Genomic DNA, 15,816 nt, shown 5'->3' with positions numbered 1-15,816 from the left:
CTCCCGGCTTATCGTGGTGACGAGATTCACAGTAGACTGTGGTCACTCCATGGCTGGATGTCAAAGTGGTGCCCGCAAAATAACATAGGTTTCATAGACAATTGGACAAGCTTTTGGGGCAGACCTGACCTGTTGAAAAGAGATGGTCTTCATCCCTCCGGATGTGGAGCATCTCTTCTATCTAGAAATATGGCACATAGTCTTAGAGTTTGCACTTGACTCACTGGGGCCCAGGTCAGGAAGCAGACAGACTGGCTAAACCGACCATCTGCTAGCCGCCTCACGTCACAGAAATCAGTTAATTCTCAGCACATAGAGACCCTTTCACCTAGATATCACTCTATAGAGACTGTGTCTGTTCCCCGAGCTAGAAAACACAAAAAACGCCTGAATCAAATCAAGACTAACAATTTAATTGATGTTCAACAAATAAAAAATATATATAATACAGAGAAACAATTGATAAAGCTTGGCTTATTGAATATCAGGTCCCTTTCTACGAAAGCACTTTTTGTAAATGATATGATCACTGATCATAACCTAGATGTGCTCTGTTTGACAGAAACCTGGCTAAAACCAGACGATTACATTATTTTAAACGAGTCCACCCCCCAAGATTACTGTTATAAACATGAACCGCGTCTAAAAGGTAAAGGAGGAGGTGTTTCTACTATTTATAGCAGTATTCTCAATGTCTCTCAGAGAACGGGCTTCAATTATAACTCGTTTGAAGTTATGGTGCTTCATATAGCATTATCCAGAGAAACAAGTACTAATGATAAATCCCCTGTGACGTTTGTGTTAGCTACTGTATACAGGCCACCAGGGCACCATACAGACTTTATTAAAGAATTTGCTGATTTTCTATCCGAATTAGTGCTGGCCGCAGATAAAGTCTTAATAGTGGGTGATTTTAACATCCATGTTGATAATGAAAAAGATGCATTAGGAACAGCATTTATAGATATTTTGAACTCGATTGGGGTTAGACAACACGTGTCAGGTCCTACTCATTGCCGAAATCATACTCTAGATTTAATACTGTCACATGGAATTGATGTTAATGGCGTTGAAATTCTGCAGCAAAGCGATGATATCTCAGATCATTATCTAGTCTCTTGTATAATCCAGATAGCTAAAACTGTTAATTCAATTCCTTGCTACAAATACGGTAGAACCATCACTTCTACTACAAAAGACTGCTTTGTAAGTAATCTTCCTGACTTATCTGAATTCCTCAGCATATCCAATAGCTCAGAAAAACTTGATGATGTAATAGAAACTATGGACTCTCTCTTTTCTAGCACTTTAGATACAGTTGCTCCAGTGCGCCTAAAAAAGATTAAGAAAAACAGTGTAACACCGTGGTATAACGATCATACCCGCGCCCTAAAGAGAAAAGCACGAAAAATGGAACGCAGCTGGAGGAAAACAAAACTAGAGGTTTTTCGTACTGCTTGGCGTGAATGTAATTTATCTTATAGGAAAGCATTAAAAACTGCCAGATCGGATTACTTTTCATCTCTCTTAGAAGAAAACAAACATAACCCTAGGTATTTGTTCAATACTGTGGTTAAATTAACTAAAAATATTGCAGCAACAGGTTTAGACATTTCCCAAAAGCACAGCAGTAATGACTTTATGACGTACTTTACCTCCAAGATAGACACTATTAGAGATAAAATTGTAACCATACAGCCGCCCGCTACAGTATCGCATCAGATAGTGCGTTGTAGATCTCCTGAGGAACAATTCCACTCATTCTCTATTATAGGAGAGGAGGAATTGTATAAACTTGTTAAATCATCTAAACCCACAACATGTATGTTAGACCCTATTCCATCTAAGCTACTAAAGGAGGTACTTCCAGAAGTCATAGATCCTCTTCTGAATATTATTAATTCGTCACTATCATTAGGATATGTCCCCAAAACCTTCAAAATAGCTGTTATTAAGCCACTCATTAAAAAACCACAACTTGACCCCTATGAATTAATTAACTACAGACCAATTTTGAATCTCCCTTTTCTGTCAAAGATACTAGAAAAGGTAGTATCCTCACAATTATGCTCCTTCTTAGAGAAAAATGGTATCTGCGAGGATTTCCAGTCAGGTTTTAGACCATATCATAGTACTGAGACTGCTCTAATTAGAGTAACAAATGACCTGCTATTGTCAAGCGATCGTGGTTGCATCTCTCTATTAGTGCTACTGGATCTTAGTGCCGCATTTGATACTATTGACCACAACATTCTTTTAAATAGACTTGAAAATTATGTAGGCATTAGTGGTAGTGCACTGGCATGGTTCAAATCGTACTTGTCTGACCGTCATCAGTTTGTGGCAATAAATGAAGAGGTATCATTTAGATCGCAAGTGCAGTATGGAGTACCTCAAGGCTCAGTGCTAGGGCCATTACTTTTTACGCTTTACATGTTACCCTTGGGAGATATCATCAGGAAACATGGTGTTAGCTTTCATTGTTACGCTGATGATACTCAGCTCTATATTTCTTCGCAGCCCGGCAAAACATATCCATTCGAAAAACTAACAGAATGCATAGCTGATATTAAAAACTGGATGGCGAATAACTTCTTACTGTTAAATTCTGAAAAAACAGAGGTATTAATTATTGGACCTAAAACCTCCACAAGTAATGACCTAAAACACAGTCTAATACTAGATGGCTGCTCTGTAAATTCGTCATCATCAGTTAGGAACCTAGGCGTCCTATTCGATAGCAATCTCTCCTTTGAGAGCCACATTTCTAGCATCTGCAAAACCGCATTTTTCCATCTTAAAAATATATCGAAATTACGACCTATGCTATCAATGTCAAATGCTGAAACATTAATTCATGCGTTCATGACCTCAAGGATAGATTATTGTAATGCTTTATTGGGTGGTTGTTCTGCACGCTTAATAAACAAACTCCAGCTGGTCCAAAATGCAGCAGCTAGAGTTCTTACTAGAACCAGAAAGTATGACCATATTAGCCCGGTTCTGTCAGCACTGCATTGGCTCCCTATTAAACATCGTATAGATTTTAAAATCTTGCTAATTACTTATAAAGCCCTCAATGGTTTAGCTCCTCAGTACTTGAACGAGCTCCTATCGTATTATAGTCCTTCACGTCCGCTGCGTTCTCAAAATTCTGGCAATTTGATAATACCTAGAATATCAAAATCAACTGCCGGCGGCAGATCATTTTCTTATCTAGCGCCTAAACTCTGGAACAATCTACCTAACACTGTTCGGGAGGCAGACACACTCTGTCAGTTTAAATCTAGATTAAAGACACATCTCTTTAACCTGGCTTACACATAAAATCATTAACACATTTCTATAATTCAAATCCGTTAAAGGATTGTTAGGCTGCATTAATTAGGTCAACCGGAACCGAAAACACCTCCCATAACACCTGATGCACTCGTTGCATCGTAAAAAGAATGGCATCTACGCTAATATTAGTCTGTTTCATTCTTATTCCGAGGTCACCGTAGCCACCAGATCCAGCCTGTATCTGGATCAGATGGTCACTCCAGTCCCCCGGATCCAGTCCGTACCCAGCTTAGATCGTGGATCACCACCTAGAGATGACTTCAATAGCCGTGGATGTCAACCAGATGAGCTCCAAGGCGGATCATCAATAAAGACCTCGTCAACCTTGACGGCCATTGGCACTACACCACAGGATCCTGATGAGTTCTCTACAATCAGACATTGGTACAAACTGTTGTTTGGTCTGGCCAGAGGAGAACTGGTCCCCCGACTGAGCCTGGTTTCTCCCAAGGTTTTTTTCTCCATTTCTGTCACCTGTGGAGTTTTGGTTCCTTGCCGCTGTCGCCTCTGGCTTGCTTAGTTGGGGACATTTTCCAGCGATATCGTATACTATTTGAACTGAACTGACGATGATATCACTGAATTCATTGATGAACTGCCTTTAACTGAAAATTGATTGTTACAATAATGCGTTACTTACACACTATTGTGCTGTTTAAATACTGTGCAGTTGCTTTGACACAATCTGTATTGTAAAAGGCGCTATATAAATAAAGGTGACTTGACTTGACTTGACCTGAATGATTCACAGCTTTTTTTTTTTTTTTTTTTTTTTTTTGTGATAGTTGTTCATGAGTCCCTTGTTTGTCCTGAACAGTTAAACTGCCCACTGTTCTTCAGAAAAATCTTTTAGGTCCTATAAATTATATGGTTTTACAGCATTTTTGTGTATTTGAACTCTTTCCAACAATGGCTGTATGATTTTGAGATCCATCTTTTCACACTGAGGACGACTGAGAGACTCATACAGGGTTGCCAGGTCTCAGATAAAGCTTACTCAAAACCCGCACAAGAACAATGAAAACTAGCCCATGTCCAAACACAGTTGACATCTGATTTATATCATTAATGCAATTTAAAATAAACATTTTATTTTTATTTATTCTGTTTTTTATTTATTTTTTTATTTTAGCGAAACTTAAGCTATATATGTGCATTTTTAATTATTTAATCTGTATTTTATTGTATTTTTTTATTTTCCTCATTTTCATTTTCAGTACTTTTCATGATAAATGTAAACATTAGGACTGGGCGATACGGCCAGAAATATTATGACAATATTTTTTTCCATATCATACTATATCAGTATATATCAAAATATTCATTTAGCATTAATATGCAAGTTTTCCACATGTTTGTTAGTCCCTGAGAATGAATCTATAAATGAATTATTAATTAAATTAAATTTTATTTTTTTAACTTTTAATTTAGGGCCTTTTAATTTTTATTTTTCCTTAAATTCTGTTTTCCATTTTGTTTATTTTGTATTATTACAAATTTATCATAAAAAATGTGTCAGATTGAATGGATTAATAAACATTTAACAATTTTTCAATCTTATAAACAAAAATCTTAAAATATAGGATATATAACAATTAATTTACAACAAAACATTACATTTTTTCTGAAATAAGACTCTGCACAATGAAACCTTGTGTTTAATGTATAAACATGGATGAAAAAAAAAATCTTGAATGATATTTCTTACAAATAACAGTAATATTACTTAAGTACATCATAGTAATATGTTTCCATTAAAATTTATTCACGTGTGTTGTAATGATTTTCAAATGAAACGGTGTAAAGCTCTGAAGCGACTCGAAACATGCAAGTTCATGTTTTCATGTCCTCATTTAGGGAAATGCAGATGCTGAAATCACTGTGAGCTTCACGTGTGTTTGAGTTTGTGTAAAACCGCAAATCTGGCAACACTGGACTCATATGTAGCTATTACAGAAGGTTCAAATGCTCACTGATGCTCCAGAAGGGAAAACAATGCATTAAGACCTGGGGGTGAAAACTTTTGAACAAAATGAAGATATGTACATTTTTCTTATTTTGCCTAAATATCATATTTTTTTCATTTAGTTCTGCCCTTCAGAAGCTACAGAAGGTACTTACAAGTTTCCCAGAAGACAAAATAAGTTAAATTTACTCTGATCTTCAAATTTCAAAAGTTTTCACCCCCCGGCTCTTAATGCATCGTATTTCTTTTTGAAGCATCAGTGAGCTTTTGAACCTTCTGTAATAGTTGCATATCAGGGCTCGAAATTAACTTTTTTACTTGGTAGCACTGGTGCTCCCAACTTCGAAAAGTTAAGAGCACCAAAAAAAAAAAAAATTAGGAGCACCTAATTTCTTTTAAGTAATGTGCTAAACTTGATTCTTCATGGCCAATTCTGATTGCAGATGTTTTATAAGCAAATGGGCTAATTCTGAAAGCATTTATGTATTTTTATGAGTAAATATGACTATTTATATGAGTACATGAACAAGGTGTTTATTTTCTCTACTATAGGTAGAGCCATTTAAATTAGAGGCAACCACTGCATTTTTAAACAATCTACAGTATAAACAACAATAAACGACACTTCTTTCGTCGTGTATAGACAATAAATGCAGGCATGATCAAAGTAGGCTACTCTTTCAATATTCGAAGTGCAAATAGAGACCGAATTTTTCAAGCATGATACAGAGCTATAGACAACTACACAACTTATTATAGCCCATATACTAATAACTGCCTAGATATTTTATGTAGCCTAATTTGCGCGCATTGGGATGTCGCTCTCTAAACGTTGGGTGTTAAAATTGCTTTTGAATGCGCGTTTTACTTTTGGTTTCGTTTTAACGACCGCGCGAAACTCTCAGCAGCGCAGAGCGTGCATTCTACAATACAAGAGATTACTTTAACAAAACCATTTGAAAGTGGGAGGACACAAACGGGATTTTGAAAAGCGTGTCCCCAGTGGAAATTACACCCCTGCGTGAGTGCCGCTGAGTTATCATTTGATGTGAATGTATGCCGCATTGTACAGTATAATGAGACGGAGGCGCCAGAATTGTATCTGACAAAGTACGCTGTAGCACAAAATATACAGATTTCTTCAAAAGCAGACTGTGGAGACCTTTTAATTGTCCACAATCAAAAGAGAGAACGGCGAACCTGTCACTGCATCAGCTCACAGCAGTCTGTACAGTAGTTAGGCTAGCCAAAGTTTTGTAAAGAAATGAAACCAAGTCGCACCGCAACAAATTCTAGCACTCGCACATATGCTCCCAAATGCATTTTGAGGTCGCGCAGATTAAATTTTGGGAGCATATGCGACCAAAACGGTCGCAATTTCGAGCCCTGCGTATGAGTCTCTCAGTTGTCCTCAGTGTAAAAAGATGGATCTCAAAATCATACGTTTATTGTTGGAAAGGGTTCAAACACACGAAAATGCTGGAAAACCAAAGAATTTATAGGATCTGAAGGACTTTTCTGAAGAACAGCAGGCAGTTTAACTGTTCAGGACAAACAAGAGACTTATAAACAGCTGTCACTAAACAAACAGCTGTGGATCATTCAGGTAACAACACTTTAGTATTAGAATCAAGTGTATGTAAACTTTTGAACGGGGTCATTTTTATAATTTCAACTATTATTTTCTCTAGTGGATTATATGTAAACATCTTTCATGTGAAATATCTTATTCAGGTCAGTACTAAATAAAAAAAAAAATAACATGCATTTTGAAAGATCCCTCTTATTTTGGTAGAATTTTGCAGAAACTTTGCAGTAAATATTTGACTTCAACTGTAAGTACTATGGTCCATGCTTTTGTGTAATATAACATTACCATGGTCAAAACTTGACCGTTGTGCAGCCCTAGTTTTGCTCTCTATATCAGTAATGGTGTGATACGAGCTGCGTGTGTGTGTGTGAATAGCAATGCATATCTGGCAGCTTACAGTAATTAACCTTTAATGCTTTTATTAACCAAATGAGCTGCTTGTCTGGCCACTGAAACTGGATTGACTGCAGATCTCTGAAGTCAACTGATGCATTAGAATGAATCATGATTGATCGGTTTCACTCTAAAGCCCTTTAATGTCAACCTTTAACAACAGACTTAAACCTTGACTATTTTCGTAATTGTGCATGACCTTTCATACCTTATATTTTAAATTTTGACACTGGAATGATAATTTGGGGATTCCCATTCGCAGTTAAATACAGTTGTCACTCTCAAAACTTTGCAGTTTATCTTTCTGAAAAATAGTCAGGATAAATGTTTACTGATGATCTTTGGTTTTCTGGTTGACTACTGTATATGTAGGGTTGAGGCAGGCATCTGCTGGGACGCTGTGGGGCATTTGGGTGGTTCTGCCTTTGTCAGACCACAAATATTTCAATGCTCCTCATTCCAGCTTTGCTTCACCGCCCTCCAAGCACACACTGTCTTACAGTTGAACAGAAAGAAGAGCGTTTTATCCAGCATGTGGGATTGAGTTGGGAATTCCAGCGGAATATTTTCATCGGATGACCTTTTCCTCCAGATGAGGGCTGTTCTCTGTGCATTTGTTCAAGGAACAAAGCCTTGCTTGAGAACTCAGTTGCTACTATTAACAGTTTAAATGTCCTTTCTCTGTGAGAGCTCTGTTAAAATGACTTTTTCCTTGTTCAGATGAGATCCAGTCTTTTGAAATGGTGACAGTCTGTTCTACTAAACCTATAATAGTTGGCCTCACCTGTCAATGTGTCAGCATGTTTTTGCTTTGTTATGACCAAATTGTGTCTTAAAACTGTGCAATAGCAGTGCCATGTTTTTTGGTGTGGCACAGTGTGAATACTATGTTCTTGACATCTATCATTACAGTGACATGCTTATTTTGTATTGCACCGTGTTATTACTATAGTTTTTAAGTTTCGCTATGACAATACTTTTTGTTGGACATGACACAATGTAATAACATGTATTTAAACTACAATGTCAATACCATGTTTTATTGGGATATCAAACCATGGTAATACAACGTTCTTGATATTTATCATGACAATGGCATGCTTTTAAAAAATTGCACCATGGTAATATGTTTTTCTTTAAACCTATACCATGGCAATAGCATGATTCGTGTACTTGCACTTACATGTTTTTATTTGTATGATGGAAAGACCAGGTTTTTTTCACTTATACTATGGCAATACCATGTTTTTTTTTTTAAATCTGGTGCAATGGTAATATCACGTTCTTGTCATCTCTCATGGGAATGCTATGATTCTTGCACATGCACCACAGGAATACCATGTTTTTTTTGTTTTTTTTTTACTTGTATGATGGAAATACCACATTTTTTGGATCTGTTACCATGGTAATACCGTGTTCTTGATGTCTATCATGACAATGCCATGATTCTTATAATTGCACAATGGTAGTACCATGTTTTTTTTAATTGTATAATGGCAGTACCATGTTTTTTTTTTTTGGATCAGGTACCATGGTAATACCATGTTCTTGTCATCTCTCATGACAATGCCATGATTCTTGTACTTGCACAATGGTAGTACCATGTTTTTTGTCTTGTATGATGAAAATACCATGTTTTTTTGGATCTGGTACTATGGTAATACCATATTCTTGTCATCTTTCATGACAATGGCATGTTTTCTTTGACTTGCACCATGGTAATACCATGTTCCTTTGTATGATGGAAGTACCATGTTTTTTTTTATTTATACTATGACAATAACATGTTTTTTTTTTCATGATAATACTATGTTTCTGACGTTTATCATGGCAATGTCATGTTTTTTTTTACTTGCACCATGGAAATTGCCATGTTTTTTCATTTATACTGTCAATAGCATGTTTTTTTTGGATCTGGTAAAATGGCAGTACCATGCTCTTGATATATTCCGTGACAATGCCATGATTCTTGTGTATTACCATGGTAATACCATGTTTTTATTTGTATGATGGAAAGACCATGGTATTTCACTTACACTATGGCAATGTCATTTTTTTTGGATCTGGTACTATGGTAATACCATGTTTTTTGTCATCTCTCATGACAATGCCATGATTCTTGTACTTTCACAATGGTAGTACCATGTTTTTTTTAGTTGTATGATGGAAGTACCATGTTTTTTGGATCTGGTGCAATGGTAAAACCATGTTCTTGACATCCATCATGACAAATTATTATTTTATTTTTTATTTTTTTACTTTTTTTTTTAATTGCACCATGGTAATACCATGTTTTCATTTGTATGATGGGAGTACCATGTTTTTTTCACTTATACTATGACAATAACATGTTTTTTTTTTTTTTTTATCTGGTACCATGGTAATACCATGACAGTGCCATGATTATTGTACTTACACCATGCTAATACCATGCTTTTTGACTTGTATGATGGGAATACCATGTTTTTCACTTATACTATGACAATAGCATGTTTTTTTTTAATTTGGTACTATGGTAATATATTGTTCTTGTCATCTCTCATGACAATGCCATGATTCTTGTATTCTTGTACTATGGTAATACTATTGTTTGTTTGTTTTTTACTTGTATGATGGAAATGCTATGTTTTTTAGATCTAGTACCATGGTAATACCATGTTTTTTTCCACTTACAATTTGGCAATACAATTTTTTTTGACCTGGTTCAATGGTAATGTCATGTTCTTGGCATCTGTCATGTCAGTGCTTTTTGTACCTGCACTATGGTAATACCACATTATTTTTGTATACATTGCCATAGCAATACCATGTTTTTGACATTGTCTGCTTTAAAGTTCATGTCATACTCCCTAGGGCATTGCTGCCTTTGTATTCCAGTTATCAGTATAAGCCTCTTTCTATTGTAATGATTTTGTATCTCTCTTTTGATGCACTTTGACAATTTTTCCCAGAGCTTTCGGGTGTGGTGCCGTTTGGTTCCCCGATGTAAGATCTCAGATCGGACAGGTTCATTATCTGATTCTGCCTCTTTTATTATACAACACAATGGCGTTCACGCCATGAAGAAAAACCTGCCTCTGTTACCATCAGACTCACACAATTAGTGGTCGATTAGTGTTTCACTCTTATCAATGAGCTGTGACATTTCCTTCATGGGCGTGCTGAGGAATGTAGGTCGCCTGGTTTAGAAAAGCTGTCAGTTTTTAAGGCGTGGGACATAAACATCTGAGAATGTGAATGATATCACATGACCGGCCCTGTTGTGCTGTTAGCCGGTGTGTTTAGTCAGCTGGGAACACGTGCCAAAAGCAGTGTTGTCTGCGTCTGAAGGTCCTGCTTGTAATTCTTGCAGCGCTTCTTGTTTTGAGTGTGCGGCTCAGACCCTTGAACTTCAGTAACGGCTTTTTCCATAACTCATTTTCCTGTGGGTGTTTGAAAAGAAAAGAATAGTTCAGAAATCAGCTTTATATGGAGTTTTCCATGATAGCATGCTAGGTCAGCTCACAACAGAAGCACAGGCTAGCAATACGTCTATAGGACTTCCTGTCAGATGTTAAATACAGGTGCTGGTCATATAATTAGAATTTCTTCAAAAAGTTGATTTATTTCACGAATTCCATTCAAGAAGTGAAACTTGTATAATGTATACATTCATTCCACACAGACTGATATATTTCAAGTGTTTATTTCTTTTAATTTTGATGATTATAACTGACAACTAATGAAAACCCCAATTCAGTATCTCAGAAAACTAGAATATTGTGAAAAGGTTCAGTATTGAAGACACCTGGTGCCACACTCTAATCAGCTAATTAACTCAAAACACCTGCAAAGGCCTTTAAATGGTCTCTCAGTCTAGTTCTGTAGGCTACACGATCATGGGGAAGACTGCTGATTTGACAGTTGTCCAAAAGACGACCATTGACACCTTGCACAAGGAGGGCAAGACACAAAAGGTGATTGCAAAAGAGGCTGGCTGTTCACAGAGCTCTCTGTCCAAGCACATTAATAGAGAGGCGAAAAGATGTGGTAGAAAAAAAGTGTACAAGCAATAGGGATAAGCAGTGCCACACTGGAGAGAATTGTGAAACAAAACCCATTCGAAAATGTGGGGGAGATTCACAAAGAGTGGACTGCAGCTGGAGTCAGTGGCTCAAGAACCACTACACGTCATTGATGTCTTGTCACAATATTTGAACATTTTCAACATGAATGCAAATGTTTAACTTGTATTCCTAAAACACACAAAGACACCGGCTGTGTAAACATCTGAAACCTTCACTGAAATTTAAATTTTTTATGTAGTGCTTAACGTTTTCTGTAATGTTACTTAACTTAATTCTGATGAGCTGTGTGTTTCTGTGCAGGCATTGGCTGGAGAGGCAGCGGTGGTGAGCAGCACACGGTCAGAGACGCCCAGCACACTGACGGAGGTGGACATGGAGGTCAATCTGGACACGTATCAGATCACTCTGGAGGAGGTGCTCACCTGGCTGCTGTCGGCCGAAGACACGCTGCACATGCAGGACGACGTGTCCGACGATGTGGAGGAGGTCAAAGACCAGTTCCACACACATGAGGTACACGTCACACACAAAAACACTACACAAACATTGTTAACATTTAAAGGTGCAGTAAGCTGTTTTTGAGAAACATTGTTGATATTTGAATTCACCAAAACAAACTTGCCTCCACCCAAATAGACCACCCCACCTTTTCTTGATAGCTCCGCCCTCAAATTCACAAGGCTGCCATGCAACACGGGCAACTCCCCAATCATAAGTGGAAACGCCCCTTTCTGGTGATTGGCTATAAGTGCCACCTTTAACTGATAATCTCTTTTCATTTAATTTTTTCGGAAAAAGTATAACATAACTGTGATTTAAAAGAAAGAAAGAAAAAAAATAGTAAAAATTAACATTGCTAGAACAATTTAGCACGTTGTCAACATGTTACTAGCACGTTTTAGCATGTTAGCATGATTTAACATTACATTTAGTATGAATTATTTTGTTAACATTTTATGTTGCTAGTTTGATTTAGCATACTTTAACATGTCTCTAGCATGTTGTTAACGTGATTGCGCATGTTAGCATTACTTGTTTAGCATGTTTCTAACATGATTTAGCATGTTTTCACATGTTTCTAAGACGTTGTTAACATGACTGAGCATGTTAGCATTACTTAACATGTTTTAGCATGTTTTTACACATTTCTAGCATGTTTTAGCTTGTGGCTAGCAATTTCTAGCATGCTTTAGCATGTTACTAACATGATTGAGCATGCTAGCATTACTTAGCATGTTTCTAGCATGATTTAGCATGTTTTCACATGTTTCTAAGATGTTAGCAAGATTGAGCATGTAAGCATCACTTAACATGTTTTAGCATGTTTTTATGTCACTAGCATGATTAAGCATGCTAGCATTACCTAACATGTTTTAGCATGTTTCTAGAATGATTTAGCATGTTTTCATGTTTCTAAAATGTTAACATGATTGAGCATGTTTGCATTACTTAACGTTTTAGCATGTTTTCACACATTTCTAGTATGTTTCAGCTTGTTGCTAACAATTGTTGGCATGCTTTAGCATGCCATTAACATGATTGAACATGTTAACAAATACTTAACATGTTTCTAGCATGTTTCTAGCTTGATTTAGCATGTTATCATGTTTCTAGTATGTTTTAGCATGTTGCTAGCAATATTTAGTGCATTGCTAAGATGATTTTGCATTTTGGCCAACAGGTTTAGTTTTTATAATGTTACTATAATGATTCAGCATATTTCTAGCATGTTTTAACATGTTGTTAACATGATTTAGCATATTTTCACATTTGTAACTTCCTTTAACATTTTATTGCTAGCCATATTTGGTACAATGCTAGCATGATTTTGCATTTTGCCAACAGGTTTAGTTTTTATAATGTTACTATAATGATTCAGCATATTTCTAGCATGTTTTAGCATGTTGTTAACACATTTTAGCATGATTTAGCATGTTTTCCTCATTTCTTGCATGTTTTAACATTTTGCTAGCAATATTTAGCATGTTGCTAACATGTTTTATCAAGTTGCTAGCTTTATTTTATTAGATTTATTTTATTATTAGATTTAGCACATTTTAACATGTTAACATGACTGAACGTGATTTAACATGTTTCTAGTATGATTTAACATTCTGTTATCAATATTTCCCATGTTGCTAACATGATTTAACACGATTTAGCATGTTGCAAACATGTTTTGTTTTATCATGTTGCTAGCATGAATTAACATACTTCAATGTGTTTCATGCATGTTTAAGCAACATGTTAACCTGATTGAGCATGTAACAGTAATTTAACATGTTTTATGATGTTTCTAGCATGATTTAGCATGTTTTAACATATTGTTAGCAATATTCAGCTAGTATGATTTAATATGTTTGTACATGGATGTAACAAATTAGCATGTTGCATGTAACATGCTTTGTTCTAGCATATTGTACAGTGTTTCTTGCATGTTTTTACATGTTTTTAACATGTGAACAATGTTTAACATTTTGCTAACATAAATTAACATTTTACTAGGATGATTTATCACATTGTCCTAGGATATCCGTTAAACATTACTAAAGATAGACAGATTAAATTCACAAGTCTTACAAAAGTACAAAAGTTTTGACCCCCCTCAATGAAAGCTTGTGTTTTGATTGTTTTCCTCATTAGCTTTACAAAAACTGTAAGTCAGATCAGTTAAAGATATAACAGCCTGAATCAGAAAAGTCTGACTTGAGTTTTGGTGGTTGTAGCTCTAAAACCGTAGGAGGTAATATGGACTAAATTTATTCTTACAAGAAGCAGTTTAAATAGGATTTCAGTACATTACTAACACAATTCTTTACACCGTCCACCACTGCTCTTTCTGATTGACCTGAGGACTTTAAGTGTTAGCACAACCCGTATTCAGATGCTCCGTGTTCCCGTCCTGTTGGAGAACATGCTCTGAACATGCCAGGAATGTGAGGAATTCTCTGAGGCAGAGAGATCTCTGACAGACAGCAGAGCCGGGGCATATAAACTCACTCCTGACTGATGGATCCAGAGCGGGAGGGTGAGGTTTACATTCCTGTCAGAAAGTGAAGGCTAATATGAGGCACTGACGCAGAAACAAAAGCAAGGCAAATGCTGGAGATCCTCTAAGCAATGGGCTTTTCCTGAAGCATGAACCTGTTTGTCTCTGCACTCCGGTTCTACTTGAATGGTTAACATAAATTGTCCTTTTAGTTCTTCTGTTTGAAGTAAAGGGGCAAAGAAATGTTTCAGTTTTTACACTTTCAACCACCATTACTTTCACGTAACTATTGGTGGTTGATTTGACCATTACTGTAGTCCTGTAGTAAGATTTCAACTTGAATCCAGATAACTGCCAAGTGTTTTTATGATAAATTATAAGACACACAGAAGTTTAAGTCATCTGTGAAGATGGTTTGTAGTTGACCTAGTAACTGATGTGTTGTTTTGTCTCCTCAGGCCTTTATGATGGAATTGACAGCGCACCAGAGCAGCGTGGGTAACGTCTTACAGGCGGGAAACCAGCTGATCGCTCAAGGCAACCTTAGTGAGGAAGAGGAGGATGAGATCCGAGAACAGATGACACTGCTCAACTCCCGTTGGGAAAACCTGCGGGTCGCCAGCATGGATCGCCAGTCCAGGTACGGATGCGAATATTCCTACCGAACTCTTCAGTTTGAGGAGTGTGCTTGAATTTGTCATCTCTTCTCTGTCTCCAGACTTCATGAAGTTCTGATGGACCTTCAGCAACAGCAGCTCCAGCAGCTCTCCGATTGGCTGACGCAGACGGAGGGGCGGATCCGTAAGATGGAGAAAGAGACAATAGCAGGAGACATGGAGGGATATGTGGCCCAGATAGAGCAGCACAAAGTAAGAGAATCATTTGATTTCTCTGTTATAATGCAACTAGAACTTGAATGCCTGTGACAGACTGTTACAGTGTCTTTTGTAACTGTTAGTGAGCTGTTACTCCAGGGTATATACAGGAATCATGGAGATAAATTTAATACGTTAAATTTAAAAGAACACTCCACTTTTTTGGAAATAGGCTCATTCGCCAACTCCCCCCGAGTTAATAAGTTGAGTTTTATCGTTTTGAAATCCATTCAGCCGTTCTCCTGTTCTGGCGATTTCACTTTTAGCATAGCTTAGCATAGATCATTGAATCCTATTAGACCAATAGCATCGCGTTCAAAAATGACCAACGAGTTTCGGTATTTGTCCCATTTAAAACTTGACTCTTCTGTAGTTATATCATGTACTAAAACCGGCAGAAAATATAAAGCTGCGATTTTCTAGGCCGATAAGATTAGGAACTACACTTCCATTACGGCGTAATAGTCAAGGAAGTTTGCTGCCGTAACATGGCCGAAGCAGGCGCAGTAATATCACGCAGCGCCTGAAATTAGTTCCCAGCTAGGGAACTGCCAATATGACCGGCTTTTTCAAATTGTGACCGAACTTCAGGC

At 36.9% G+C, this 15,816-nt stretch overlaps 1 protein-coding gene across 1 annotated transcript in view; it reads left to right on the top strand.

The window, feature by feature from the left end:
* Positions 1–15,816, top strand: part of utrn (utrophin) — a 341,497-nt gene that overhangs the window by 76,456 nt on the left and 249,225 nt on the right. The window contains 3 exon segments of the mRNA XM_073822647.1: positions 11,660–11,872; positions 14,807–14,988; positions 15,067–15,270. Coding sequence (XP_073678748.1) covers positions 11,660–11,872; positions 14,807–14,988; positions 15,067–15,270 — 599 coding nt within the window.

Source organism: Garra rufa, chromosome 18, assembly GCF_049309525.1.
Source record: "Garra rufa chromosome 18, GarRuf1.0, whole genome shotgun sequence".
Taxonomy (NCBI): Eukaryota; Metazoa; Chordata; class Actinopteri; order Cypriniformes; family Cyprinidae; genus Garra; species Garra rufa.
Note: the sequence above shows the minus strand (reverse complement) of the source record. Positions and strands in the feature narration are given on the sequence as shown.